Below are 26,807 nucleotides of genomic sequence, written 5' to 3'. Positions count from 1 at the left end.
ATTTGTGCGTTCATTGTGTGACTGAATATATGTTTGTGGTTGCTTTCTATTAGCAAACTAAAAGCCACACAGTTGAGCTTCGTGCCAAACCTGAATACCACAAGTTCCTTATCGGAAAAGGAGGTGGAAATATCCGCAAGGTGCGGGATAGCACAGGTGCCAGGATCATCTTCCCTACTGCTGAAGATAAGGATCAGGAGCTGATCACAGTCATCGGTACAGAGGAAGCTGTAGCAGAAGCACAGAAGGAGCTGGAGGCACTTATTAAGAGCTTGGTTAGTAACCCCAACACTGATAATCAAAAAAAAAAAAAAAATATTTCTCAAAGGATTCCGTTTGCTCTAATGATTCTTCTTCATATTTCTGATATCAGGATAACGTTGTAGAGGATTTCATGATTGTGGATCCCAAGCATCATCGGTTCTTCGTGGCACGTCGTGGCCAAGTTCTGAGGGATATCGCAGACGAGTATGGTGGCGTTATAGTCAGTTTCCCCCGAACTGGCTCACAGAGCGATAAGGTCACCCTAAAGGGAGCCAAAGATTGTGTGGAGGCTGCAAAGAAGCGAATGCTGGAGCTGATTGAGGATTTGGTGAGTGGATGTAACAATTCTAATCTCAGACAGCTGCAGTTATTGTGCTGTTTTTAAAGAGGTAATGGACTACATGTTCCTTTAAATCTGCAGGATGCACAAGTGACTATGGAGTGTGTGATCCCTCAGAAGTTCCACCGCTCCATTATGGGGCCTAAGGGCTCTCGCATACAGCAGATCACTAAAGACCACAATGTGCAGATCAAGTTTCCAGACAGAGATGACCAGCAAGGTGAATATTGATCATTAAAAAGTCATATCATGGAAAATCAAATGTTTCTTGATCTGTGTTTGAAATGGAAACCACAACCTTGACCACACTAAAGCCCCGAAGATCAAATATGCAACGTTTCTTGTTTCACTCAGCTCAATCAGCTGATGCTCCAGTTCAGGAGAATGGAGAGGCCAATGGAGAGGTGAAAGAGCCTGCTGATCCTTTAGTTCCAAAGAAGTGTGATGTCATTGTGCTCTCTGGCCGCAAAGAGAGGTGTGAAGCTGCTGCTGAAGCGCTGAAGGTGCGATTTCCTTAGTTGTTCTTATTTGTATGTTCTTGGTGTGTTTTGTCAAATGCTGTAACAAATATTCATCCTTTAGGCTTTGGTTCCTGTGACCATTGCGGTGGAAGTGCCTTTTGAGCTTCATCGCTACATCATTGGTCAGAAAGGAAGTGGAATCCGCAAGATGATGGACGAGTTTGAGGTTAGTCACTTCACAGCTAATGTCCGTGGAATAGTAAATCTATTTCTGCATTTATCAGCAAATGGCTGGAGATATGCATTGCATTTATAACTAAAGCTTTTTACAGTATTATATAGATTGTATTGCTGCTGTCCTGACAAATATATTTTCCTCCCAGGTTAATATTCAAGTGCCTGCTCATGAGTTACAGTCTGACGTTATCTCCATTACTGGCCTGGCCTCCCATCTTGACCGCGCTAAAGAGGGTCTTCTTGAGCGCGTCAAAGAGCTACAGGCTGAACAGGAGGATCGGGTGAGTTTGTAGCCTAAATGGCAAATGAAACATTCTGTCCGTGATTTTGACTCCGTAATCTCTAATCATACATTAGAGCAATTCCAGCGTTACGGACGTGACATTTGCAGTCAAAACCTGAAATATAAATTCTTTTAAATTATGCTTATTACCAATATATTGAACCATCTCTTTATATTTTTCTAAACCCCTTAAAAGAGAGTCCAGACATCAGAAAAGTATCGGTCTATAAACCTGTTTTATATTTTAAATGAGGGAAAAACACATGCGTTACGGACGTGACAAAAAAAGACACGAGTTTCTGGGAGACAATATATTTTGTAAACTTTCTGCGAATTGCAATGCAAAAACTAGAAGCAACAATATCTGCCGAATGGAGAAGGGTTGGCTATTTACAAAGCATGAAATGTTAATTTGATTTATATTTTCGTTTTTGTGTTCCACACGAAAAATCAGTGTTACGGACGTGACATCTCTCCGTTACGGACGTGACCGATCTGAAAAGCGGAATTGATTCGACTATAAAAACGCCTATAAAAATACTTTCAAAACTATAATAGAGCTGTTTAGTGGGTATTTAATAGGGGTGCCCCACGCTAAAGATTTTTATAGTTAAGTAGTCGTTCGTTTAAGCCATTAGGCTATTCAACTAATCGCGCATTTATATTAAAATAGGCCTACTAATCCATAATAACCTTTAATATATTTTGCGCTCAAGCACACGTATAAGGTTTTCCTCAAAACACAGGCAAAAGTAGCCTTATGATTATTAATGTATAGAAAAAGCAGATATTTTTATTATTTATGAATAAACTAATGTTTTTGTCGGTTGCAAGATGAAACTCACAGTGCTAACTCTCATCTCCACAGTAGCCTACTCGTTGCGCCTTTAGAGAGAAATGCAGTTCAGACATAATCAGGGAGTATTTAATTTCGTTTTTTGTTTGTTTGTTTGTTTAAAAGCAGACATTTCGAGTTTTCTGTAGATATGTTTCTCTATGTGAGACATGCTGAGTTTTGGTTCTTTTTGGAGACGCGCTCCAGTTCAGAGACGGCAGACACATCCTTTTTGTTTTCATTATTTTACAATAGCAGAACGTTTATTATGAATTTACATACATAAAGTCAGTTTCGAATTGATTTTAAGTTGTTTCATTATCAGGAAAAAAATGCAAGTGATCGCGCAGGCGCCCCTTTCATGCGCACTGATATTCCGCACAAACACGGGCCAAAAATATAGCACATGTATAGCCTAAAGGTTAACGCTAAAGTTTGGAATACACATTAAAATAAATCCTCACCAGTCTACATCCCAGGCAGGTGCAGTTATAACCTATAAATTGAAGGCTGACGTTAATTTAACTGACCAACGGTGCTCAAATTCATTGATCATATTTGTTAATCAAGATCATGGGCGTCGCTAGGCCATTTTTAGCCCCCCTAAAATGACTGCAGCCTCCCTAAAATTTTGCGATTAGCTCCATAAACTGTACACGAATTCGTGATCGTCTCAGTCCCTTTTATATTTCATTAGAAAGTTGCAGCAAACCTTGATCGGCTCCTCCTGTATTTCAGGGCGTTCTTCTTTTTCAGTCCGCGGCGGCGCAGAGTGAGAAACAGAGGACAAGGTGTGTCCTCTACAACCCAAATAGGGTTGTACTATATAAAATTCCCTCATTAACCGCCCCCGCCCCAAAATTAAAATCGCCCCTGATCGAGATTAAACGATTGCCGCTGAAAAAAATGCTTTCATGAAAAAAAAAAAAAAATGCTTTTAATGTTTTACTAAATAACTAAGATACAAACAGGTTAAGTAAAATATTCTAAATATATAACAGGCCTAGGAGAGCGCGGGGCACGACCTAACACTTCTTGAATTTGTCAATTTGTCTAAATCCACTTGGGGTTCGGAGTATAATTTTCATCCACGTCAGGCAGGGGCTCGATTTCAATTTTCCTTTTTGTGTTTTAGAGGAAAAAAATCAATAAAGCGAAATTTATAACACTATGGAAAAGTTTTCAGAGTCCTTGACTCTGCAAATATGAAATTCATGAAATCTCCACTGAAGAGAGAAATGCATTCACAGATTACATAAACAGGTAGGCTAGTAGCCTATTTGATTTCGTTTTGAATTGGTTCACTAATAATAGGCAAGCTTTCTTTAGATTTATTTCTTATGTATTTAAGGCACCCCAATTTTAAGTTTGTTTCATTATCAGAAAAAAATGCAAGTGATCACGCGGGCGCCTCCCTGTCATGCTTGAGCATTAATTCGTTTCCGAACAAACATTTAAATATGGATAATAGCTTTGAGCACATTTATAGTAGGGATCCGCATTAGTATAACCTGCAAATTGAAGGCTGTATAATAACGGGCTGATGTCGATGCCGCTCCAATTCGTTGTTGTTGTTGAAACTTGTTTCAATGACTCTCATAAACCTGTTTTAATAAATCGCTAATGCATTAAATAATAAAGATATCAAACAGGATAAGTTACTGAATATTGTACACACATAAATATTCATAAAATGCTAGACTGCGAATAAGACAGTTTCACATTTTGCAACTGCATCTGCATAACATGGTGAATACAAAATAACACCAAACAAGATTTGTAATGAAGAAAAAATATTTAGACAAATAAGAATGAATGATGTTACTCCACAGCACATCTCTTGCGCGTCACGCTCAGCAGCATGCGCGCCGTACATGCAAATCTTGCTCTCTACATGATTGCAGCACACAGCGACACAAGTTATGTGAAACACATAAAAGTTTTAAAGACGACATAATGACATGAACATTATGACATTTGAAATAGTTTTGGCGATTTGTCCTTCAGTCCGTCTGTGCATTTCTGACCCGCACAGCAGATGCAGTCTTAGCTAAAACGCTGAGAATGAGAATGTTCTCGCTGAGAATGCAATTTCTAAAATGTTAAAATTAATTGATTTCTAAAATGTTATGATACATAAAGCCTAAAACAGATCACAGCAGTCTAGACCTACACAGTATAGGCTATCAATCATCAGCAACTTGCGTAAACATGCGTGCCGGTATAAGATTTAATATGAAGCGTCCGTAACGGTCACGTCCGTAACGCATTATATGATTGATAAGAGCAAAGAATAGAGATGAGCTGTTGGTCATAATTAGCATGGCCATAAGTTGGCTTTGTACAGAAAGTTTCAAGTTAATTGCATTAATAATTACTATATGATATAAACGTAATCTTTAAAATGTTACGGACGTGACACAGCGCTGAAGCGTCCAGACGTCATAAATCAAACCCTTATAAATCCAAAAATCATCGCTGTTTAGACAAAGTGAGTTTATTTACTTTTCAGACAGACCTCCATCTTTCTACAAAATACTTACTGTTGACATCAATTAAATAATGGGCAGTCTTTGATCTCTCATTTGAAAACATGAAATACCGTCGAATAAAAATGTAATTTTACTTTTAGGCGCACCCCTTATATGTGGTGGTTGAACATAGCGATTTCCTTCAAATTTCTATTAAAGCACATCAGTACAGTAAAATACAGACCTAAATGCACAAGTTAAACAGGGTCTTATTCTTTTGGTAAAAATGTTATTTTTTGATGGTAAGGTTGACATTTGCATGGAATTGCTCATTACATAAATTGTGAATGTATAAGTTGTGATTTTATAATTTGTTATTTTTGTCCACAGGCTCTCAGGAGCTTCAAGCTGACCATCACTGTGGATCCCAAGTATCACCCCAAGATCATTGGACGCAAGGGTGCCATAATCACTCAAATCCGCAATGAGCATGAGGTCAACATTCAGTTTCCAGAGAAGAATGATGAAAACCAGGTAAGATGACTGGAGCCTATAAAAACGTGTTTTTTTTTTTTTTTTTTTTTTTTTTTTTTGGAAATGACAAAGAGCTTATGCTTTTCTTCATTTGGTCTTCTAGGATCAGATTACCATTACTGGCTATGAGCAGAATGCTGTGGCAGCCCGTGATGCTATTCAGGCTATAGTGGATGAACTGGAGGAAATGATCTCTGAGGACATCACCCTGGACAGTAGAGTCCATGCTCGCATCATAGGGGCACGTGGCAAGGGAATCCGCAAAATCATGGATGAGTTTAAGGTGAGACTGTAAAAGTGTCACATCTTCAATCACTCATTTCATAAAAAGTATGTGACTCTTGCTCTTTAGACTATGGATGAATATCATCTAAGACAGTGGTTTTCAACTCCAGTTCTTGGGGCATACTGCTCTGCACATTTTGAATGTCTTCCTCATTTAACACACCTGATTCAAATCATCAGATTTTTAGGAGAAAGATCCATGAACTGAACTGAGTGTGTCAGATTCAGAAACGTACAAAATGTGCAGGGCAGTGGGCTCAGAGGACTGGAGTTGAGAACCACTGGTCTATGACAATATCGTAATTGTTGTTTAAGCGATATGCAATTCAGATATTAGCCTATTAAAATACATTTCGAATTCCCCCAAAATTCAAGATAAGGGGCCAAAAAGGCACTGTAGGACTCCAAAAATGATCATCAAAAATGGTTCCAAACAAGGCCACAGCAGAACTGTTTTGTCTGAGCAACACATCAGTTGAATGACTCAATGATTCACTCATGTAGCAACTTGCTGCCACCTACTGGCGATTTAGGTTTATATTTAAAGTGTTTTTTTTTTTTTTTTTTTTTTTTTTTTCCTCCTCCCCCAAAATCATCTAAAGGCCACTTCAGATGCAATTCTGTACCACCTCTGCACTGCAAACACACATTTTGTTGATACTGATTTCATTTGATTGGTAACAGCTCTATAGCTATTTTAATGTATTGATTGCATTTAGGAATTTGACACAAAAGATGATGCATACATTTAATTAGGTTGGGAAAGATTGGCCTCAAGGTAAAAATACCCATAAAAGGTAAAAATTAATTTAAACTTACTGGAAAAGTTCATTTCTTTTACTCCTGTGATCTAACCACTGCACAGAAGTATGAAGTATATCAGAAGCTTTGGAAGTCAGCAGTCCTAAACCTGCTCAGATACCAGCACAATTACATGCTCAGCAAAATATCGGCTAATTATTGTTATTGACACAACTTCAGAAAATATCAAGATATTATTTTTTGTCATTATGGCACACCCCTACTTTAGAGTTTTGTTTGTTGCATACTTTTAATAACTTTTTGTATATATTTTGTTTTACCTTTTTCAGGTTGATGTTAGGTTCCCTCAGAGTGGAGCTGCGGATCCCAGTTTGGTGACTGTGACTGGCCGTCCAGAACAGGTTGATGAAGCCATTGATCACCTTCTAAACCTGGAGGAGGAATATGTAAGGATATGCTCTACTTTAGCAGAAGACATTAAAATGAAATGATTAATTTTAGAGTATTAAATTGGCAAAGAGGTCATTTTATTCCTATTTTTTCCCATCTCTACCCTCAGATGGCTGATGTAGTTGAAAATGAAGCCAAAATGGCCTATATGAAGCCTTCTGGTTCCACTGCCTCCAGCATGGAAGAACCTCGAGGCCCATCCAAGGGCTTTGTTGTGCGAGAGGCTCCTTGGGCCACTGGCAATGAAAAGGTAAACTAATGTGTTGAGTGCAATATAGAGTGTTTTCAATCAGCCATATTGGCGGCACTTAAGGTAAACAATTCCACTGAACCGAACGAAACTTGCATATTTTACTGATTACTGCTGCTGAAAATGGTCAATCATTGTCATGTTTGGGGCTGTACTAATTGGTTGGACCGGGAAAATATATGAAGTATTGCAGACTGCCAAAAGTTAAAACAAATCAAGCAGAAGAGTGCAAAAAAACTGTCTGAGGAACAAAAGGCATTATGGTTGGCCATTCTTTCCAGGGCAAGAATCTTGAGAACATTTGTTAATATCTTGATACTGCTTGTATGTATCTTTACCACCTATTAACTTTAGTTTGTCAAAATATTTCGCTCTTTCCTGCTTGCTTTTAGTACATTTAAAGGAGAAGTCCACTTTCAGAACAACAATTTACAAATTTACTCACCACCTTGTCATCCAAGATGTTCATGTCTTTCTGTCTTCAGTCGTAAAGAAATTATAGTTTGAGGAAAACATTTCAGGATTTTTTCTCCATGTAATGGACTCCATTGGTGCCCCGATTTTGAACTTTCAAAATGTAGTTTAAATACAGCTTCAAAGGGCTCTAAACGATCTCAGCCGAGGAAGGGTCTTATCTAGGGAAACGATCAGTTTTTTTTTTTTTTTTTTTTTTTTTCGTGAAATATAAAACTGGATACTATTTAAGCACAAAAGCTTGTGTAGCACAGGCTCCGGGATGCGCATTCACGATACTACGTACTATTGAATCACGTCGACAGGCTGCGCTGAACATGGGCGATTCGTAGTAGTGATAAGTTCAAAATGATCGAATCGTTTAAGAACGACCCATCACTAATTCGTAGCATCGTGGACGCGCATGCCAGAGCCTGTGCTACGTGAGCTTTTGTGCTTAAAAAGTATACAAATTTTCATTTTTCGAAAAAAAACAACTGATCCTTTTCGCTAGATAAGACCCTTCTTCCTCGGCTGGGATCATTTTGAGCCCTTTGAAGCTGTATTTAAACTACATTTTGGAAGTTCAAAATCAGGGCACCAATGAAGTCCATTATATGGAGAAAAATCCTGAAATGCTTTTCTAAAAAAACATAAATCCTTCACGACTGAAGACAGAAAGACATAAACATCTTGGATGACAAGGGGGTGAGTAAATTATTTGTGAATTGTTCTGGAAGTGGAGTTCTCCTTTAACCGTGCAAGCCATGCTATTGTTTACATCCTAGTATTGCCAATACAGTGGGTAACTGACCAAGTTGTAACACAAGTGCAAACCCTCTATACTGGGCTGGAAAATGTAATCACTCATGAGTTAATCATTAAGATTTATGTGTAACTCTAATATTGTAATTCAACCTGTTGTCACTTGTGTTTTAATTTCAGGCCCCTGATATGAGCAGTTCTGAGGAGTTCCCCAGTTTTGGTGCACCTGTGACTAATGCGAGATCATCTCCATGGGGACCCAAACGTTTTTGAAATGTGTGTCCTTCAATGGTTATGTTGCAACCTCCTCGTTCCCCCTTACTATAATCCCTCATTTGACCCATTTGGATGTGGACGGACCACTTACCCTGACCCCCAATATATCAGCACATCTCCTCTGCTCAAATTACTTGCGCTCATAAGGGTTTGATTTATTCTCTCACGACCCTTATAACCAAAACAGGTGATAAACGACAAAAAAAATAGGTGTGGCCTCCACCAGGTTCACCTGAATTGGTGTGAAATGAGTCAACCTGTTAGCGATTTTTAGAGAGAATCACAAATTGAAGGAAAGAAGTCCTGGCCATGCTTCAGGTCTGTAACGATCCAGGTTTCGTTTTTGATATGACGTCATTACAAACACATTATTTCATTACAAAGGATATTTCTTGGGTTTATAAAGCTGCTCTGTCTCATAGTTGCCTTCGCAGTGGGGTTTGGGGAAAAAATATACTGTATACCTCTGAAAGAAAATAGCTTCTTGGTTTAAGTCGGATTCGTTCATAGGAAATGGGTAACCAGCCGTACTTTTGTGTAGTTCCCTAGGGTAGCCATTTTGTTGCTGACATTTCACTCGTCTCTTTCCCCATTCCTAATTCCCTAACTCTGGGAAATGATTCCACGCAGCCTTTACAGCTTTCCAACTTCAAGAGGGACTCTCACTACAGAAGTATTTTCAAACTGCCATTTGCTTTGGAAGTCCCAGGGATGTAGTCGCTTGTCACATAGAAGTCCCAAGGTTCCCAAAGTCTCTAAAACTACACTAAACTGCTTATACTTTTTGTTTTTGTTTTTGATATTCAGAAATCATGTTTATTAAAGATTATAATATTTGGAAGGATGAAAAAAAAAAAAAAAGACCATTTTGTGCCAATGAAATGTCAAGTAATGTCATGTGTTACTCATTCTTGCTAATGGGTCAGTGTCCAGCCCCTTTTTTGTCTTCCAGTTGCTATGCAGGTTGGTCTGAAACCATAGCAATGGCCCTCTTAATAGCCTTATAAGAATTATGCAAAAATGACAAAGGAAACGATTATGGATAACACTGGAAAATAAACTGTCCAAAAATAAAAATAAAAATTGAAAATGTATCTGGACTTGTTGTGGTGTGACTGATTTCTTACACATTCACAATAACCAATCAGACCCATCGGACCCTCTTGACCTTTGTGGTGAATGCTGATAGGGTGTTGCTAAAAACTAGCCGGTATTTTCACCTGCAAAAACTGTATGTCAAGGAAATGGACATGAATGTTTCTCCACATATTAAAGGAGAACTCCACCTTCAGAACAACAATTTACAAATAATTTACTCACCCCCTTGTCATCCAAGATGTTCATGTCTTTCTGTCATTAGTCATAAAGAAATTATGGTTTTTGAGAGAAGCATTTCGGGATTTTTCTCCATATAATGGGCTTGATCAATTGATCAACGTTTGTATAAGCAGTAGATGTGTTAGGGAAGTAACTACTCATCACTACTACGAATCACGTCTAAGTTCATCGTCTGTGTACTCCGGCTCAAAAAGGTGGAGAATGGCGAAAAACTCCATCTTATTTTCTCCTACAACTTCAGAATCGTCCGACATCGTTGTACCTTTTTGTTAGTAAACAGCGTTTGACTTGCACTTTCTTAGTCTTTGCACATTCACTTTGTAAACACTGGGTCTGTAGTTCCGTCTACGTTCCGCGTGACCTTTCGACGTGATTCAATAGTACATGGTGTCGTGAATGTGCATCCCAGAACCTGTGCTACACAAGCTTTTGTGTTTAAAAAGTATACTAATTTTTATACAAAGTATACAAAATGACCGATCTTTTCGCTAGATAAGACCCTTCTTCCTCAGCTGGGATCGTTTAGAGCCCTTTGAAGCTGCATTTAAACTACATTTTGGAAGTTCAAAATCGGGGCACCAATGAAGTCCATTATATGGAGAAAAATCCTAAAATGCTTTCCTCAAAAACCATAATTTCTTCACGACTTGTGAATTGTTGTTCTGGAAGTGGAGTCCTCCTTTAGCCAAGTAATTCAACTGACTGTAAAGCTCCTGAGCAGGTTAGTGAAGCTATTGGTCACCACCTAAACCAGGATGAGGAACATGTAAGATTGTTATGCTTTGGCAGATGGAAAAAAATATTTTTAAGTTATTGTTAAAAAGGTAAGAAGTACTCCTAAGAAAAATCTACTCTAATTGCGAGCTTTTTTTAATCAAATAAATGTGCATACATTTTTGGATTTAATCTGCTTTTGTATAGGTTTTGAATCAGAGTAGAATGTGATTATTTGCTAAATGTAAATGCTCTTATTAAGTGTATACTACTGATTAGCAGAAAATGTGATTTATACATTTTAGTGATTTTATGCTTATTTTTATGACTTCTATTAATATATAAATCTCGTTGGTTACATTAAACAGTTTTTCTAAACGCGGCAGAAAAAAAGGAAAAATATCCTGGCCAGTACGGGGATCGAACCCGCGACCTTGGCGTTATTAGCACCACGCTCTAACCCCGCGCGGCGGCCGGGGATTGTTTTGCTAAACGGCCCTAAACCGTTTCCCATTCATTTTCAATGGTAGTGCTAAAACACTACGGATGCAATATACTTTCGGCCACTAACGCCCTTGTGGCGCACTTCCGTGTTTCGCCACCCCGGGAAATTTGAAGTCGCCATCTTCATCCCGACTCGGAGAATGAAAACACACAGCGGAGATCTGACTCGTTTGTTTAATTCAACGCCTTCTCAGCGCATCGATCAAAGGTAAGATACTTTATGTGACATCAGTTTACGTTTTGTTACCGTTAATGCTGAAATTGCAATAGTAAACTTGTTCGTTTCCAAATTTACCCTGTCGGGGTTTGTTTACTATAGTTCATCGTAGGTTAATTTGTTTGCACGCCGAAATTATGAATGAACTTAGCTGTAAGTTACGTTTATGTGTATTGTCTGTCATCATTAACACGTCATCTGTTGATTAGAAGCTAAATTATGAATGGGTGTGACAATTATTTTCATTTTTGTAATAAGATTTCATGCATTCCACAGTTTAAAAATGTTTTCAAACCATGGTTTTCTATAGTAACCCTAATTTAGCTATGGGTTTTTAGTACTAGAATCACAACAATACATTTACCATTGTTGTTACCGTATTGGACATTATATATTTATATATGTTCAGTATTAAATTGTAAATGAAAATCAATCTGCCAAAAACAGCAGGATTACTACTAAGTTAGTAAGTTTACCTTCACTGTTGTTATATATATATATATATATATATATATATATATATATAAATAAATAAATGAATGAATGTTTATATGTGTGTGTAATAGAATTATTGCTTTTTTGTAATGTTATTTTGTTGTTCTTGTAGAGACCACTATTTCTACACTGCTTGTGCCCTCATCTTTTTATGGTACCCATGCAGATCCTCAGACAGATACAGGTAAATATTTTGACACATTAACAACATCATGCACAAAATTCCTTTTTCTAGGGTTTTTCTTTTTCTTTTTTTTTTTTTTTTTTTTTTTTTTTTTCACAAATTAATTAATGCCTTAAAATAGACTTAAATCAGAGCAGAAAGTAATCTCTTCCTCTGAATTTTGTCTTGTTTTCCAATACAAATATCAAATCATATTTCAGTCAAGATACTTTTTTTTATATATCAGATATATAGCAAATGTAAAAAGTATTGACAAATGTAATAAAATTAAATGAGTCCATACTTAAAACAAGAAGAAATATTTGCCAATTAGTTATCAAAACTTCGTTTTAAATTAAGGTGACTTTTGGCCAAGTGGCAGAGATTAGTTCTTCTCTTAATCATAAACTTACTGCAAACAAGACTGTATTTCATGTCATTTTGTATCTCCTGTAAATGCATCTTGATTTAAGAATCGTAAGGCATTTGCACTGGAAAAGAAGCTACAGTAAAAGATATTTCCATATTCTGGTGTTTGGGATCAGAGTGTTTCAGTGATTTTTATTTTTATTTATTTATTTATTTATTTATTTATTTTTTTGTAAATGAATTAAAAAAATATGAATATATTTTGGAAGTTGTATTTTTAAACTGAAGTTAATACTCTCTAGGCATTTACATTTAAGTAACATATTTGTGTTTTTCCTCATTTGTTCCTCAAATTTGTTTTACTTGGTCTCAAAAAGTCTTAAATTTACCTTCATAAATCCTGCAGAAACACTGTTACCTTACAAATAAAATTAAATGTTCAACTTGTTCAACAGACACCACTGCCCTCGCTGTTCTCATCTTGTGGTTCCCATGTGGAGCATTATTCAGCAACAGGTAAATTTTTGATGAACATGCAAATGTTGTTAGAAATTTTCAGAATGCAGAAAATAATTAAATCTTTTTTTTTCCTCTATGTAGGAACTACATAGACTGCCATTTAAAAGGTTTTGGACAGTAAGATTTTTTGTTTTTTTTTTAAAGAAGTTTCTTCTGCTCACCAAGCCTGCATTTATTTGATACAGCAAAAACATCAAAATATTGAAATATTTTTACTATTTAAAATAACTCCTTTCCATATGAATCTATTTTGAAATTGTATTTTGTTCCTGTGATTTCAAAGCTGCATTTTCAGCATCATTACTCCAGTCTTCAGTGTCACATGATAGAAATAATTCCAATATGCTGATTTTCTGCTTGAGAAACATTTATAATAATAATAATAATAATAATAATAATAGTAATTATTATTATTATTATTATTATTATAAACAGCTGAGTAGCATTTTTTTCTGTTTTCTTTGATGAAGAGAAAGTTCAAAAGAACAGTATCTAAATAGAACATTATAAATTGGGATCGGCAATTATGAAAAAAATCATAATTGTCAATTATTCCCTTGAAACTGTATTTGCCATTATTAATTAAGATTATCACAATTTTCATTTAGTAATGTTTGGAATAGCTTTATACCATTTTTTTAAGCAACTGCATTACACATTTTTATTTATATATAGTTTCTTTCAAAAAAAAAAAGTAAAAATTGAAAAATTAAGATAACCTGTAGTAAAAATACACACACACACTCTCTCACACACACACATCTTAAAGTAGAATAGTGGATTTTTTTTTTTTTTATTATTATTTTTGGTAATTGTGCGTTTTGAACAATTACATAATTGTGGCATCTGTAACTATAATCATGATTAGAAATCCAATTAATTGTGCAGCCCTAATTATAAATATGTTGATCAGCATTTTTGATAAATAAAAGTTAAATAAATAAATAAATAAATAAATATCTGGATCTTTCTATTCATCAAAGAATCCTTGAAAAAATGTACTCAACTGTTTAAAATAATAATAATAATAATAAGTTTCTTGAGCAGCAAATCAGCATATGTTATTTCTGAAGGATCATGTGACACTGAAGACTGAAGTAATGAAGCTGAAAATTCTGCTTTGATTATTCACAGGAATAAATTTCACTTTAAAATATATTCAAATAAAAAGCAGTTATTTTAAATAGTAAAGATATTTCTGAATGTTCCTGCTTTTGCTGTATTTTTGGATCAAATAAATGCAGGCTTGGTGAGCAGAAGAGATTTCTTTAAAAATAATAATAATAATAATTTTAGTGTTCAAAAACTTTTGACTGGTAGTGTATACGCCACCTCTGCCAATGCTGGCCTCCCCTGCGAGCACCTGCACTGGGCCTGTGAAGACTGGTGGCAGGGTGTTTGTACTGGACCACAAATGCTGGAGCTTAATAAACAGCAAGAAAAGAAAGACATTCTAATGAGTATACAGCAATGGTCCACAATTCCTCTACTGAACTATGTCTGTTGCCCTTCATTTACCAACCTGAGAGCATGCAGAAGGAGATGACCTGGAAACAGTTTAAAGAGTCTGCATTTTACGAGATGGAAAGACAGAGATGTGTGGCAGAATAAAAGACATAAATTATATTTCTTGATCTTTTGCCCCTTAGAAATAACTCATGTATATACTGTATATTTGTATTTATTATTCAGTGTGAGATTGTAATATGCATTTATTGTCAGAATTATGTTTTAGATAAATATTTACTAACCTTAAAAAGTGCTTAAAGCATTTAATAAAAACTACTGAAAATTAAAATTTGCTTCATGAGTGCTGTGTTCTATTTTATAGGACTAAAATTTCACAGTTTACATGGTTTTGGAAACACCTAATTGGTCATTTAACTAATTAAGTGTGGCTTAAATTATTCCGTCAGTCTATTTTCATTCAATATTTGAATATTACTCAGTTTGAGTGAAATTTAAATGCCTCTTATTAACATTTTAAAAGCTATTCAATATTTAATATAACCATTCATTTTTTTATATTACCATGAAACTATTTTTTACCATATTTATTTAATACTAATCATTTATTCATAATACCTTGCTTTATAATCCAAAAAGGCAAGACACAAATGTAAAATACTTTGCAGGTGTAATATATTCTTAAGTTTTATAATTTTGTTTTATTAAAAGCACAAATCTGTGTGAAACAGTGGTTTAGACCTGCTTGAGTGGGATTCGAACCCCGGTCCAAATAAATGCATGAAAAAACCTGATTGGCTGTGACATCATTTGGCCAGCTGCTGAAATGCTTCAATGTCATTGGCTGTCACTGAGTTCCAACTATACACGACCTGCCCCCGCGAGCTAACCGGCCATAATGCAGACAATCATGATCAATGCTACCTAGTGATTTCAATCCCCTTCTCCCCCTGTGCGATTCTACATTTAGCAGTATTTGAGCTTATTTTACTGTTACAGAGTTTTTATTAAAATCTAACATAAAAGACAAATCCTAACTTCTGGACGCACGATACACTACATGTATCATATAATCTACATTTCATAAGTGCTAAAAAATGAAATACCGGCATGGCTCGTTGGTCTAGGGGTATGATTCTCGCTTTGGGTGCGAGAGGTCCCGGGTTCAAATCCCGGACGAGCCCGTCGTTTTTGAGGCTTTCAGTAAAAAAACGAAGTGGGGTTCACGACTTTCTTTTATTTTAGTCTGCACTTCAAGATTAGTCCACAAAAAATAAAGACGATGTTGAAAAGCAGGACTGTTTTACGGACTCAGATCAACAACGGCGAACCCATGTACTACTCATGCGTTGGTGGTATAGTGGTTAGCATAGCTGCCTTCCAAGCAGTTGACCCGGGTTCGATTCCCGGCCAACGCAGTGACTCTTTTCTATCGTCGTAACTATGATGATGCATTCATTTTACTTTGATGAGTGACACAAATGTCAGACATAACCACCATTTTTTTAGAAGCCTAATTAAAACCTAGTTTACATACATTTATAATGTATAAATGTTTATGGCCCAAGTCTGTAATATTCCAACACCTCTTTCAACATTTTGCACAAAATGCTCTCGGTTGATTAGTCTATTTAGACAAATAATTCTGGTTTACATTTTTGTTTCAGAGCATGGAGTAAGACAGAACGACAGAGAAGCAGTAAGTCCTGATATTGTCTGGTGTCTTGACATTAAACAACAAAAATACTTGCACCTGGTGGTTGCTTGCTTTAAAATGAGAATGAATGAACTAAAAGATCTTTCAAAACTCTAATTAGGCACTGTTTAATTTAAACACTAATTTAGAGACTGTTTATGTGTCACTGTTTATATGTATTCACTTTAAGACCCCCAGTGGCGAACCATATAAATTTGAAAGGGTTTAAATAAACAGTATGGCAATTCATTTTAAATATTCAAAATGGGTAATATGTGAATTGGGCAGCACTGGTCTTGATTTTTATTTTATTTTCTTTATTTTCTTTTTTAAAATGTTATTATTGTAATGATTTGTAAAACAAACTAACAAGTTCTATTAATTTATTTCTACCACAAGTGATGTAAATTGTGAGAATAAGATTTGACTTTAAATATTTATCCTACGGCTCCCTCTAAATAACAACATTACCATTACAGCCTGTCAGCTGAAATAGCTGCTAGTTTAAAATTTGCAGTTATGCATTTGAAATTCATCAAACTAAACATTTATTTTTAATAACTTGTTCTCCATATGTACAAAGTTTAGGCAAACAACTGAAAGCCATATTAGTCATAATCGGCCAAACCCAATCTTCTAAACATTTAAGAAGCGATAACTTTTTGCCAGCATGGCTAACATTTGAAAAGTTAGCCTTTTGCTAATACATTTTTACATGAATAAATCTTATAGGTAAACATATAAATGTGATGTGCACTTGTTATGACTTTATATTTTATTGTGCATGGCTGCATAGTTACTAGCAAAAATGTATATTTTGTTATTACAGTGCCACCTTGTGCCCACTTTTACAAAATTTGGGAGGCATAATGTACGATTCATGTCCGTTTTTAATAGTAGGTTAATGCTGGGTGGTAAATCGAGTTTGTACGATATATCGATATATTTTTGTAAACGATATGTTATGAGGCAATACCGTTGATATCGATATACAGTGATTTGATGTGAGGCGAGCTCATCTGAATAATACCAGAAGACATTGAACTGCTGCGGGAAAGTGCATTTTGTCCTAAACATGAGATATGCTTTATATTAAGGGCTTTAAAATAACTACGATATAGCTAATACGTATAGTTTAAAGCCGCTTGCCCCGTCAGACGCTATGACAGAGAGGCTAGTGTGCTGCTAACAGCTACTGTTAAATGCATTTGGATTGAGATGTGGTGCTTTCCAGTGAACTTACATTTCATATTCTCCGTCTGTAAATGTTAGAAAGTCAGGGAAATATTTCAGTTTTGCTTTCAGGAGTGGATGAGCCTTCTTCACGGGACTCTCACCTAAACTAAACTTCACTGGCTTCAGTGAACGAGCGCGCCAAACATACGGCGCGCAATAGAATAAAAGCGCAATAATTCTGGCCTATAATATACATTTTGCTTAAATATTTGTAGCTGGACAGTGAATGTGCCATATATAGAATGTTAAACCTACAAATAAGTGTATTTTTATGATGAAAAGTAAAAGTGAATTTCTGTGCTTTTGTTTTAATCTTAATTTTTAGTTTAGTGCATTTAACTTCTGCTTTAAAAGCATTATTTTTGTATTTAGATTGTAATGTTCCAATTTTAGAATGGACATAGCATAGCTTCTAGCCTAGTTACATTCACTATATTTGCTAGCCTTTAATATAAACATTTGTTTTCTTGGACAACATTGGGCAGGATGTGAAGTAAAAGTTTTAAAACAAATACATCTTTTTAAAAAATCCAAATAGAAAAACATAGATAAAACAGAGATACCATAGTCCTATCGGAATTCCACCAAAAATACTGAGATATGATTTTTTTTGGCCATATTGCCCATATGGTAGGCCATTAATATTTTAATGTTATAACATCTAAAATTTGATTGACTGGCGCTTGTGTTTCAATGTTTTCTTATTGAGTCATATTAATGTTTTTTTAAGGTATTTAAGTTCAAAATACAGCTGGACCAGCTGACAAGTCTATGCTTATCCCTGGTGAATCCTTTGCTGGTTCATGCTGGTCCTTGACCAGCAACATGACCAGCAAAAACCAGCAAAGGACCAGCTTAAACCAGCATAAAAACCTACCTAACCAGCATCCCAGCATCAAAACATAGCTACCAGCATATGCTGTTTTTTTCACCAGGGATGTAAATACATTAGTTTCTAAAACTGTAACAACTTTAAGGACCGTTTTCATTGCTTTAACTACAGGAAGATAAAATACACAAAGGCACTCACACACCTCACATTGGGTTTTCAAGTAGTCCTGTATATATATGATGTCATCATTGTTTACATTATTGCCTTGAAGTAGTTATTTACATCTTTAATCTTCACAGCACTTCAGTTATTTAAAATTCATACATTTTTACATTATATATATATATGCATAATGATTAAGTGGAAATTTAATTTCTAGCCCACAGATCTATTGTAGATCAGTGTTCTTGCCCTTCTAGAGTTATGTTTCAAAACGCCACCTAGTGTCGGGCGGATGTGTGGCTGTGCGCCTGAGTAGATGCGCATGTTTGGGACCGTCCTGCCAAATTTGTCTCTTCGATTTTGAGTCTCTGATCCCCTTTACACAGCTACACTTTTTTGGCAGAAAAATAGAGATAAAGAAAACCAGCTCCAGGCGACTCTGCCCCAAGCTATAAGGACAGTACTAAGTAAGTTGTCCTGTTGTGGAAGCTTCTCCACACATGAACACACCATGTATTTTAACTCATGTCTGTAAATTAAACAATCAAGTCACAAAATGCTAAAAACACTACTGCCAGCCAAGCAATTGGAAATAAATAACAGGAAACAACGGCAGCGTCTCTGCTAAACAAGCAGGACTGTTTTCCAAACATCAGGTGGTGTGTGGTGAGTTCCTTTCTTTTATTTCTCTGTAGTTACAAAATAAGACAATTTAAGTTGTCACACCTTCTAGAAAGCAAAACATTTACACAAGCATTACTAGTTAAATGTTTAGCTAACTTACCGCTAAATATATTTGTTGCATTAACTTCTAGCAGTGTAAGTTAAACAGATGTGCAACCTTGTCTAGATTCTCTTTTGATTTAATGCTTGATGAGCCTAGCATTGTTTAGCGAAATATATACACATGCTAGCACTTATTTGTGAAATAGTAAAGCATCTGCCAGTCTATAGAACTGTATTTGTGTGCAAGTAGTGCTCCAGCTGCCTGTCTGTGTGTGTGTGTGTGGATAGCAGCGCTTCTAAGGTGTTCACTTACACTTTGAAGGTCTTCCCATCTTTGCTAGTACTTTTTAACGGATGCAACGGTTGCTCTCATAGGAGCTTAGAGGCATAATCATGGTACAATTAAGATAATTTCAGAACGACAGCTGGTGGGTAGAGAAGCAATTTTCACACCTCCTAATCGAGGAGGGCTGTCAGATTAAGATAGAGAGGTGATTTGAGGGAAATTGTCTTGGCCGAGTCTTTGGAGTGAGGCCCAGGTGGCCGCAGGTATCTGCTCGTCCGTGTCTGCTGCTGCCCAGGAGGAAATTTGGTTTTGATTTGCCACACTGGAGAGATCATGGGAGAGCCAGACTTCCTCCACATGTCTGTTGGGATTTGTCAATTTATTACCAGCGTCTTCTACCCGCCACTACAGCTGGGCTACACTAAAAGCTTCCTTGGCCCCTCGCTGTTTTTGTTTTCCTTGTTGAGGTTATCCCCTCTTTTATGATATATACATATATATATATATATATATATATATATATATATATGTGTGTGTGTGTGTGTATATATATATATATATATATATATGTGTGTGTGTGTGTATATATATATATATATATATATACACACACATATACATACATACATACATACAGTTTTTTGAGATTCCACATTCACCTTAAAAAGTAAATGTGTGTGTGTATATATGTATGTATGTATATATATATATATATATATATACACACACACACACACTTTTTTTTGAGATTCCACATTCACCTTAAAAAGTAAATGTAGTATTATTACATTTTTTTATTATTATTATTTATTATTATTTTATTAGTATTATTATTATTATTTTTTAATTAATATTTATGTGTATTTTTCTACAAGCACTTGCAATTATTTATTCGAATTTTGTTCTTACGTTTAACCTAAATAATTCATTTAAATTATTCTGTCAATTTGTAACATTGACTTACAGATCATGTGTTTGGTGTTTCTACTTAATGTGCACTAGATGGCAGTGTTACCCATACTTCGTCGATATAGGGGAAGCCAGGGCTAGTGTCACTTTTTTTTTAAACTACAGTGAATATATCAAGGGAACGTGTTTTTGAAAGTGTGTAGATGCATACCCTAAAGTCTTGACTATAAAAACACAGGGAACCAGCTGCTGATTGACACTAATTTGAGGGGAAAAAAAAATTATATATATATATATATATATATATATAATATTTTATATAAAATTAAATATTCAAAACAAAATCCACCTTCCACAATTTGTATTTACTAAACATTATTATAAATTTAAATCTCAAAATATTTATGAAAAAATAAATAGATTGGATACATGCAGAAAACATAATTAACATTTCAACAGAAATAGCAATTAGGAAATAGCCATTTAAGTAAAATGATTAATATTTTGCATATTTATTGATATTATTAAGTAATATAAGTTAATATAAAAAGCAGCATATAAAACACCACTCTAATGTTATAAAATACTCTAATGTTTTTAAAATTCAAGTTATTGTTCAAGTTATAATTTAGCTTCATTAAATAGTTTACCCATACCTTAGTGTGTGCTAGTGGGAGAGAAAAATCTTGTTTGAAGGTCAGAATTCACACAAATTATTCTAATGTAAGACAGTTAACCAGCCAGTGACAACTAACTAGTTTCTCTATCTTTTGTTTTATCTTTTGTCTGCTCATTATATGTGATCCTGGACCACAAAACTAGTCAACTGTTTGAAATTGAGATTTATACATCATCTGAAAGCTGAATAGATAAGTGTTCCATTGATGTATAGTTAGGCTGAGATACAACTATATGAAAATCTGGAATCTGAGGGTGCAAAAAAATCAAAATATTGAGAAAATTGCCTCTAAAGTTGTCTAAATGAAGTTCTTAGCAATGCATATTACTAAAAAAAATACGTTTTGATATATTTATGGTAGGAAATTTACAAAATATCTTAATGGAACATGATATTTACTTAATATCCTAATGATATTTGGCATAAAGGAAAAATTGATCATTTTGACCCTTACAATGTATTGTTGGCTATTGCTACAAATATACCCATGCTACTTATGACTGGTTTTGTGGTCCAGGGTCACGTATAGTATTTGATAACAGTTTGTATGCTTCAGAATCCTAATGTATTTAATTTCGATTTGACACATGGAGCACCAGTGAAGGTATAAAGGTTATTTACTTAGCATATATCTTGTTATTGTAACAGTCTCCATAAAGAAAGAACAGGCAGATTTCTTTTTCAGAGCAGTGCTCAATGACAGCTGACTGCACATTTTTTGGAAAATGATGACAAATCATTGATTCCACCAACAAGCGTGCATCCTCCGAGTGAATTGATCCACGTCAGACATACCTGATCTCATTTACAGAGTTGTATTTATACTTGAATAAACTCCACATTCGAATCTATTTCAGTAAATGGGTTTTGTGTAGTAGAATGCTCTGTCCTAATTATGTGAATTGCTTTGAATGCCCAACAACAATGAAGACCGGCGACCATTAGCGGATAGTTTCCGACCACTCGGGTAAAGCATGATCCGTGCAGTCAATAACAAACACCGTCGATGTCTGAATGTACAGAGAGCAATCAAGAGAGAGAGAGACGACCTATTCAGAAGTGAGTCACTCCTCGGGGGCCGGTATGAAAATATGAAGTACTCTGACTGAGCTCTAGAAAAGGATTAATCATTTTAAATGCCACTGAAATTAAAAGGCCCCGAACAATAATTACTTCTGCTTGCTGTTGCCACCCACGCTTCCCATGACTTAACCTGTGGTCAAAGGGGGCAGAAGAATGTGTACAACCAATCAGTGAAGCCAACGCCTAAGCTCTGTTCTTTTCTTCCTCGTGCGTTCTCTTCTTTCCTTCCGCTTTTTAATTGATATTCCGGATGCTTTTCATCAAAGTCCTCCTGGGTTCAACCTTTCAGAAGCAAAACTTGACAGTGATATTTCAATCAAAATCATGCCAGGGGTAACAGCTTTACTCCAGTGTTTTTTAAATTACTGTCATTTGCCTTTGGTTGTAGAAAGTGTCTTTTCAGATTAGTGGTAACCGATAATTTTAGTTTTTGAGTGATATTATTTTAGTGCTGTCAAACGATTAATCATGATTAATTGCATCCAAAATAAAAGTTTTTGTTTACACAATGTGTGTGTACTGTGTATATTTATTATGTATATATAAATACACACACATGCATGTATATATTTAAGAAAAGTGTTATGCATATATATATATAGAGAGAGAGAGAGAGAGAGCTGTCAAACGATTAATTGTGATTAATTGCATCCAAAATAAAAGTTTTCGTTTGCATAATGTGTGTGTACTGTGTATATTTATTATGTATATATAAATACACACACATGCATGTATATATTTAAGAAAAATGTTATGCATATATACATATATATATATAGAGAGAGAGAGAGAGAGAGAGAGAGCTGTTAAACAATTAATTGCGATTAATCGCATGCAAAATAAAAGTCTGTTTACAATTATACTGTGTATATTTATGTATATATAAATACACACATAAATTTATGTAATTAAAAAATATTTATATGTATAAATATATTTATATTTACATATAATTTATATGTACATTTAAATATTTTCTATACAAATATAACACATTTTTCTTACATATGTATGCGTCTGTGTGTAGTTATATACAATAAAAATACACAGTACACGCATATTTTATGTAAAGACAAATTTTGTATGCGATTAATCGTGATTAATCTATATCTATATCTATTTCTATATCTATCTATCGATCTATATATATATATATATATATATATATATATATGAAGAGTTCAGATGCAAAACCAGCTAAAAGCAATCTCGGTCAAAAATGAGATAATGATACTGAGTGAATGCTCTCGACACACATTATACGTCCATCAAATACTTTTTCTTCAAACTTGCTAAAACACCTGCCTCAGCCCAATCAGAAGTACCGGTACTTACATAGAAACCTATACATCTGAGCCTGATAAAAATGCATTTTTTAAAGAAAGACGTCAGGTGGATTTAGCTGGTTTTGCATCTGAACTCTTCATATATAAATATATATATATATATATATATATATATACACATGTAAATATTGTCAAAATATATATGTGTGTGTATTATACACACAGTAGACACACATATATTATGTAAACAAAAACCTTTATTTTGGATATGATTAATCGCACAGTACTAATTATTTTACATTTGATATCCTGAATATATGAATACACCAGCACACTCTAATCAGAATTTGTATCAGTTTTACATTTTAGTGAATTGGAGGCAAATTTGTATGATATCATTTGTAAATTTGTGTACGATATGCTTTAGGGGTTTAGGGGTGGAACTTTTTTTTATTTATTTATTTTTTTTTAATAACATTTAAGTATTTATTTTTCCTAAAAAGCTTGGCTGCAACAACAAATTACATACTTTCCTCATAAAAACAGTATGTGAAAAGAGTAGTATATCCAAATTCACAGTATTAAACAGTAGGCGAAAAGTTCCCATATGCCCTATTTCTATCGAGATTATTAAGTCTGCATTTAATGGACACTTTAGTATCCCATGAGGCCACGGGACTGGATTTGTAAGTGGCAATGAAGCGATGCAGCTGATGCTGGTAGGTCAGATAACAGTGATAGCATGACAAATGTAGTATGTCCAGATTACATTCATGCTATATAAAACATACTTACTGTATTTAATGTATGCCAAGTAATTGCTTAGCAGATGTAGCCAGCGTTTCCATACAAATCACCTGGTAAAATAGTTAGGTTTTCTCGTGAGACTGAGTTGGATACACCCTCTCTCTCTTCTCTTTATTAAATGTGACGTTTGTCTTTATTGTGAAACCCTTTTGACACATTTTGGCAAGTTCTGTCATGTTAATGATGGATTCATATGTTGTTGTTTTTGTGTGTGTATGTTGTATGCTAAAAGGTCAGTGTATTTGAGATGATTGTTTTCTTTTTTCTTATCTGTGTGTGAGTGCGTGTTGTTAGACAGTGAGTAATGTTTTTTTATTGCTAGCGCTTTGGTTCTGGCGCGTCTTGCTTCAGTGAGCTGTGACACAGGGGTGCCATTCAGATCCAAAGCATGTGATGAGACTGTAAACACACTGTTGTCTTTGCATTGTACCTTTTCCTTCCTGATATTTCTGGGTGATGGAGATTCAAACACCTTTCAATGGGATTGTCATGTTGTTCTCACTAGGAGGCCTCAGCAAACGTCCATGGGGGAATCAAGATTACAAAATGAGTATAAAACAAGCATTAAATTCTTTATCCAGTAAATCACAAACAACTGAAAAAGTCTAGGGCTTACGAATATTGTTGTGCACAACGGAGAGCTATGGAATGAAAAAGGTTAAAGAAGAAAATTCCCCCATGACTTACTTACCCTCAAGCCATCCTAGGTGTATATGACTTTCTTCTTTCAGGCAAACACAATGAGCGTTACATTAAAAAAATGTTCTGACTCTTCCAAGATTTATAATGACAGTGAATGGCTGTTGAGATTTTGAAGCCCAATAAAGTGCATCCATACATCATAAAAAGTACTCCACATTGCTACGGGGGGTTAATAAAGGCCATCTGAAGCAATTCGATGTGTTTGTGTAAGAAAAATTCGAATTCGAATCCCGCCACGTGGTCCTTTGCCAATCCCACTCCCTTCTCTCTCCACCCAATGCCTCCTGTCTAAATAAATGCATAAAAGCCCAAAAATATACCTTAAAGAATCCATATTTACAACTTTATAAACCATAATCTCCAGCTTCTGCTAACTGTCGTAGCGTTTCAGCAGATGACGGAGGATGCAAGCGTAGCGTAAGCTCTGGTTAGAATATGCTAGTCTTGTGAGAAACGTTTTGTTTACAGCAAAGAAAAAGGCTTATATTGAAATCCTCTGACATTTTTCTTTACAAACCTGGCGTTTTGTTTCACTCTCACATGAATGCACATGCGACAGCAGAAACTAAAGATTATGGTTTATACAGTTTTAAATATAGATATTTGTTACACAAATGCATATATTTGCTTCTGTAGGCCTTTATTAACCCTTTTATGATAGATGAAAGCACTTCATTTTGCTATAAAGTTTGGAAGAGCCAGGACATTTTTTAATATAACTCAGATTGTATTCATCTGAAAGAAAAAAGTCATATGTACCTAGGATGGCTTGAGGGAAAGTAAATCGTGGGGTGATTTTCATTTTTGGGTGAACTATCACTTTAAGAGCCACTGGTCTACAAGTTCATCAGCAAAACAACATGTGGATAAACGACTTCTTCCAACAATATATTTACTTTTATTTGAAGATCAATGCTGCTTGCTTAGTATACTTCTGCTTAGAGTAAATGTGTATGATCAGTGGACTGATGAATTAAAAAAATAGCTGGATCAAGTAGGTAAAGCAAACAAGATAAGAAATTCACATTGTGAAACAATTACATATGAACGTAAAGATTATTTGAATTTCTTACTGTGTGTAATGACCTCTCTGGGAAGTCTTCTGCCCAATGCCATGTCTCTTCCCCATCATTTTTGTTAATGACAACTGTATACCTGAAAGCAGCCATGCCACTTGTGTTCACTCTCATGCTCAGAGATAGCAAATATAAGAGGTGATTCCCCATAGTCCGGCTCTGAGATCCATGGTAAACGGTTGTGAAATGGTGGGAGAAAAGGGGATTTGGTGAGACGGTCCAGCACAATGACATTGTCTGGACTACAGCCCTTCAACTCGCCTGACTTCAGTGAAAAGCCCCTTCAGTATTTCCTGTCAAACAGAGCATTTTTTTCCTTTACTTCTCCTTAAGTGTCTAGACAGTGGTTTTCTTGCTTCGTTGCTTCTCTTGGACAGGGGCCAAATCTCCTCTCTTGAAGGCGATAAGAAAGCCGTGTTATCAGGGCCTCAGAAGGGAGAACCAAGCCCAAGCGCGTGTCACTCAGGTGGGTTGTGTGATGATTTGAGGTTTCTTCCCTCCCTTTTTATGAGTGTGGCCTTGACCAGGTCCTAAGGAGACTGCATAGCCTGTGTCTTTTCATTTAAAGGAAGCATCTAAGGCTCCAGTGATGTGCATTGGGGCTGGCGTTGCAATTTATTGAACCTAACTAAAACATTTTAGAAAGTATAAATAAGTTATCTCTCAAAAAAAATTCTTTCATCATTTACTCAGCCACATATAATTCCAAACCCATAACTTTTCAGAACAAAAAGACTTTGTAAATATAACTAAACTAACTATTAAAGGGTTAGTTCACCCAAATAGCTCACCCTCATGTCGTTTCAATCCTGTAAGAACTACGTTCATTTTCAAAACACAAATTAAGATATTTTTGATGAAATCTGAGAGCTTTC

The 26,807-nt window shown here is 35.3% G+C and overlaps 1 protein-coding gene and 2 non-coding genes across 3 annotated transcripts in view; all 3 read left to right on the top strand.

Annotated features, from left to right (window-relative positions):
• The window catches only part of hdlbpa (high density lipoprotein binding protein a), a 21,134-nt gene extending 11,598 nt beyond the window's left edge, over positions 1-9,536 (top strand). Inside the window, exons 18-28 of the mRNA XM_051111652.1 lie at positions 54-275; positions 374-592; positions 686-824; positions 959-1,107; positions 1,187-1,291; positions 1,449-1,583; positions 5,282-5,425; positions 5,529-5,708; positions 6,802-6,918; positions 7,032-7,172; positions 8,571-9,536. Of these exons, the coding sequence (XP_050967609.1) occupies positions 54-275; positions 374-592; positions 686-824; positions 959-1,107; positions 1,187-1,291; positions 1,449-1,583; positions 5,282-5,425; positions 5,529-5,708; positions 6,802-6,918; positions 7,032-7,172; positions 8,571-8,663 (1,644 nt within the window). The 3' untranslated portion in view covers positions 8,664-9,536. The remainder of the gene's footprint in view (positions 1-53; positions 276-373; positions 593-685; positions 825-958; positions 1,108-1,186; positions 1,292-1,448; positions 1,584-5,281; positions 5,426-5,528; positions 5,709-6,801; positions 6,919-7,031; positions 7,173-8,570) is intronic.
• Positions 9,537-15,564: 6,028 nt separating this feature from the next.
• trnap-ugg (transfer RNA proline (anticodon UGG)) lies at positions 15,565-15,636 on the top strand. The gene has a single exon. It is a non-coding gene; the product is annotated as a tRNA-Pro (tRNA).
• A 162-nt stretch (positions 15,637-15,798) lies between these two features.
• trnag-ucc (transfer RNA glycine (anticodon UCC)) lies at positions 15,799-15,870 on the top strand. The gene has a single exon. It is a non-coding gene; the product is annotated as a tRNA-Gly (tRNA).
• Positions 15,871-26,807: the final 10,937 nt, after the last annotated feature.

Source organism: Labeo rohita, chromosome 6 (genome assembly GCF_022985175.1).
Source record: "Labeo rohita strain BAU-BD-2019 chromosome 6, IGBB_LRoh.1.0, whole genome shotgun sequence".
NCBI lineage: Eukaryota > Metazoa > Chordata > Actinopteri > Cypriniformes > Cyprinidae > Labeo > Labeo rohita.
Note: the sequence above shows the minus strand (reverse complement) of the source record. Positions and strands in the feature narration are given on the sequence as shown.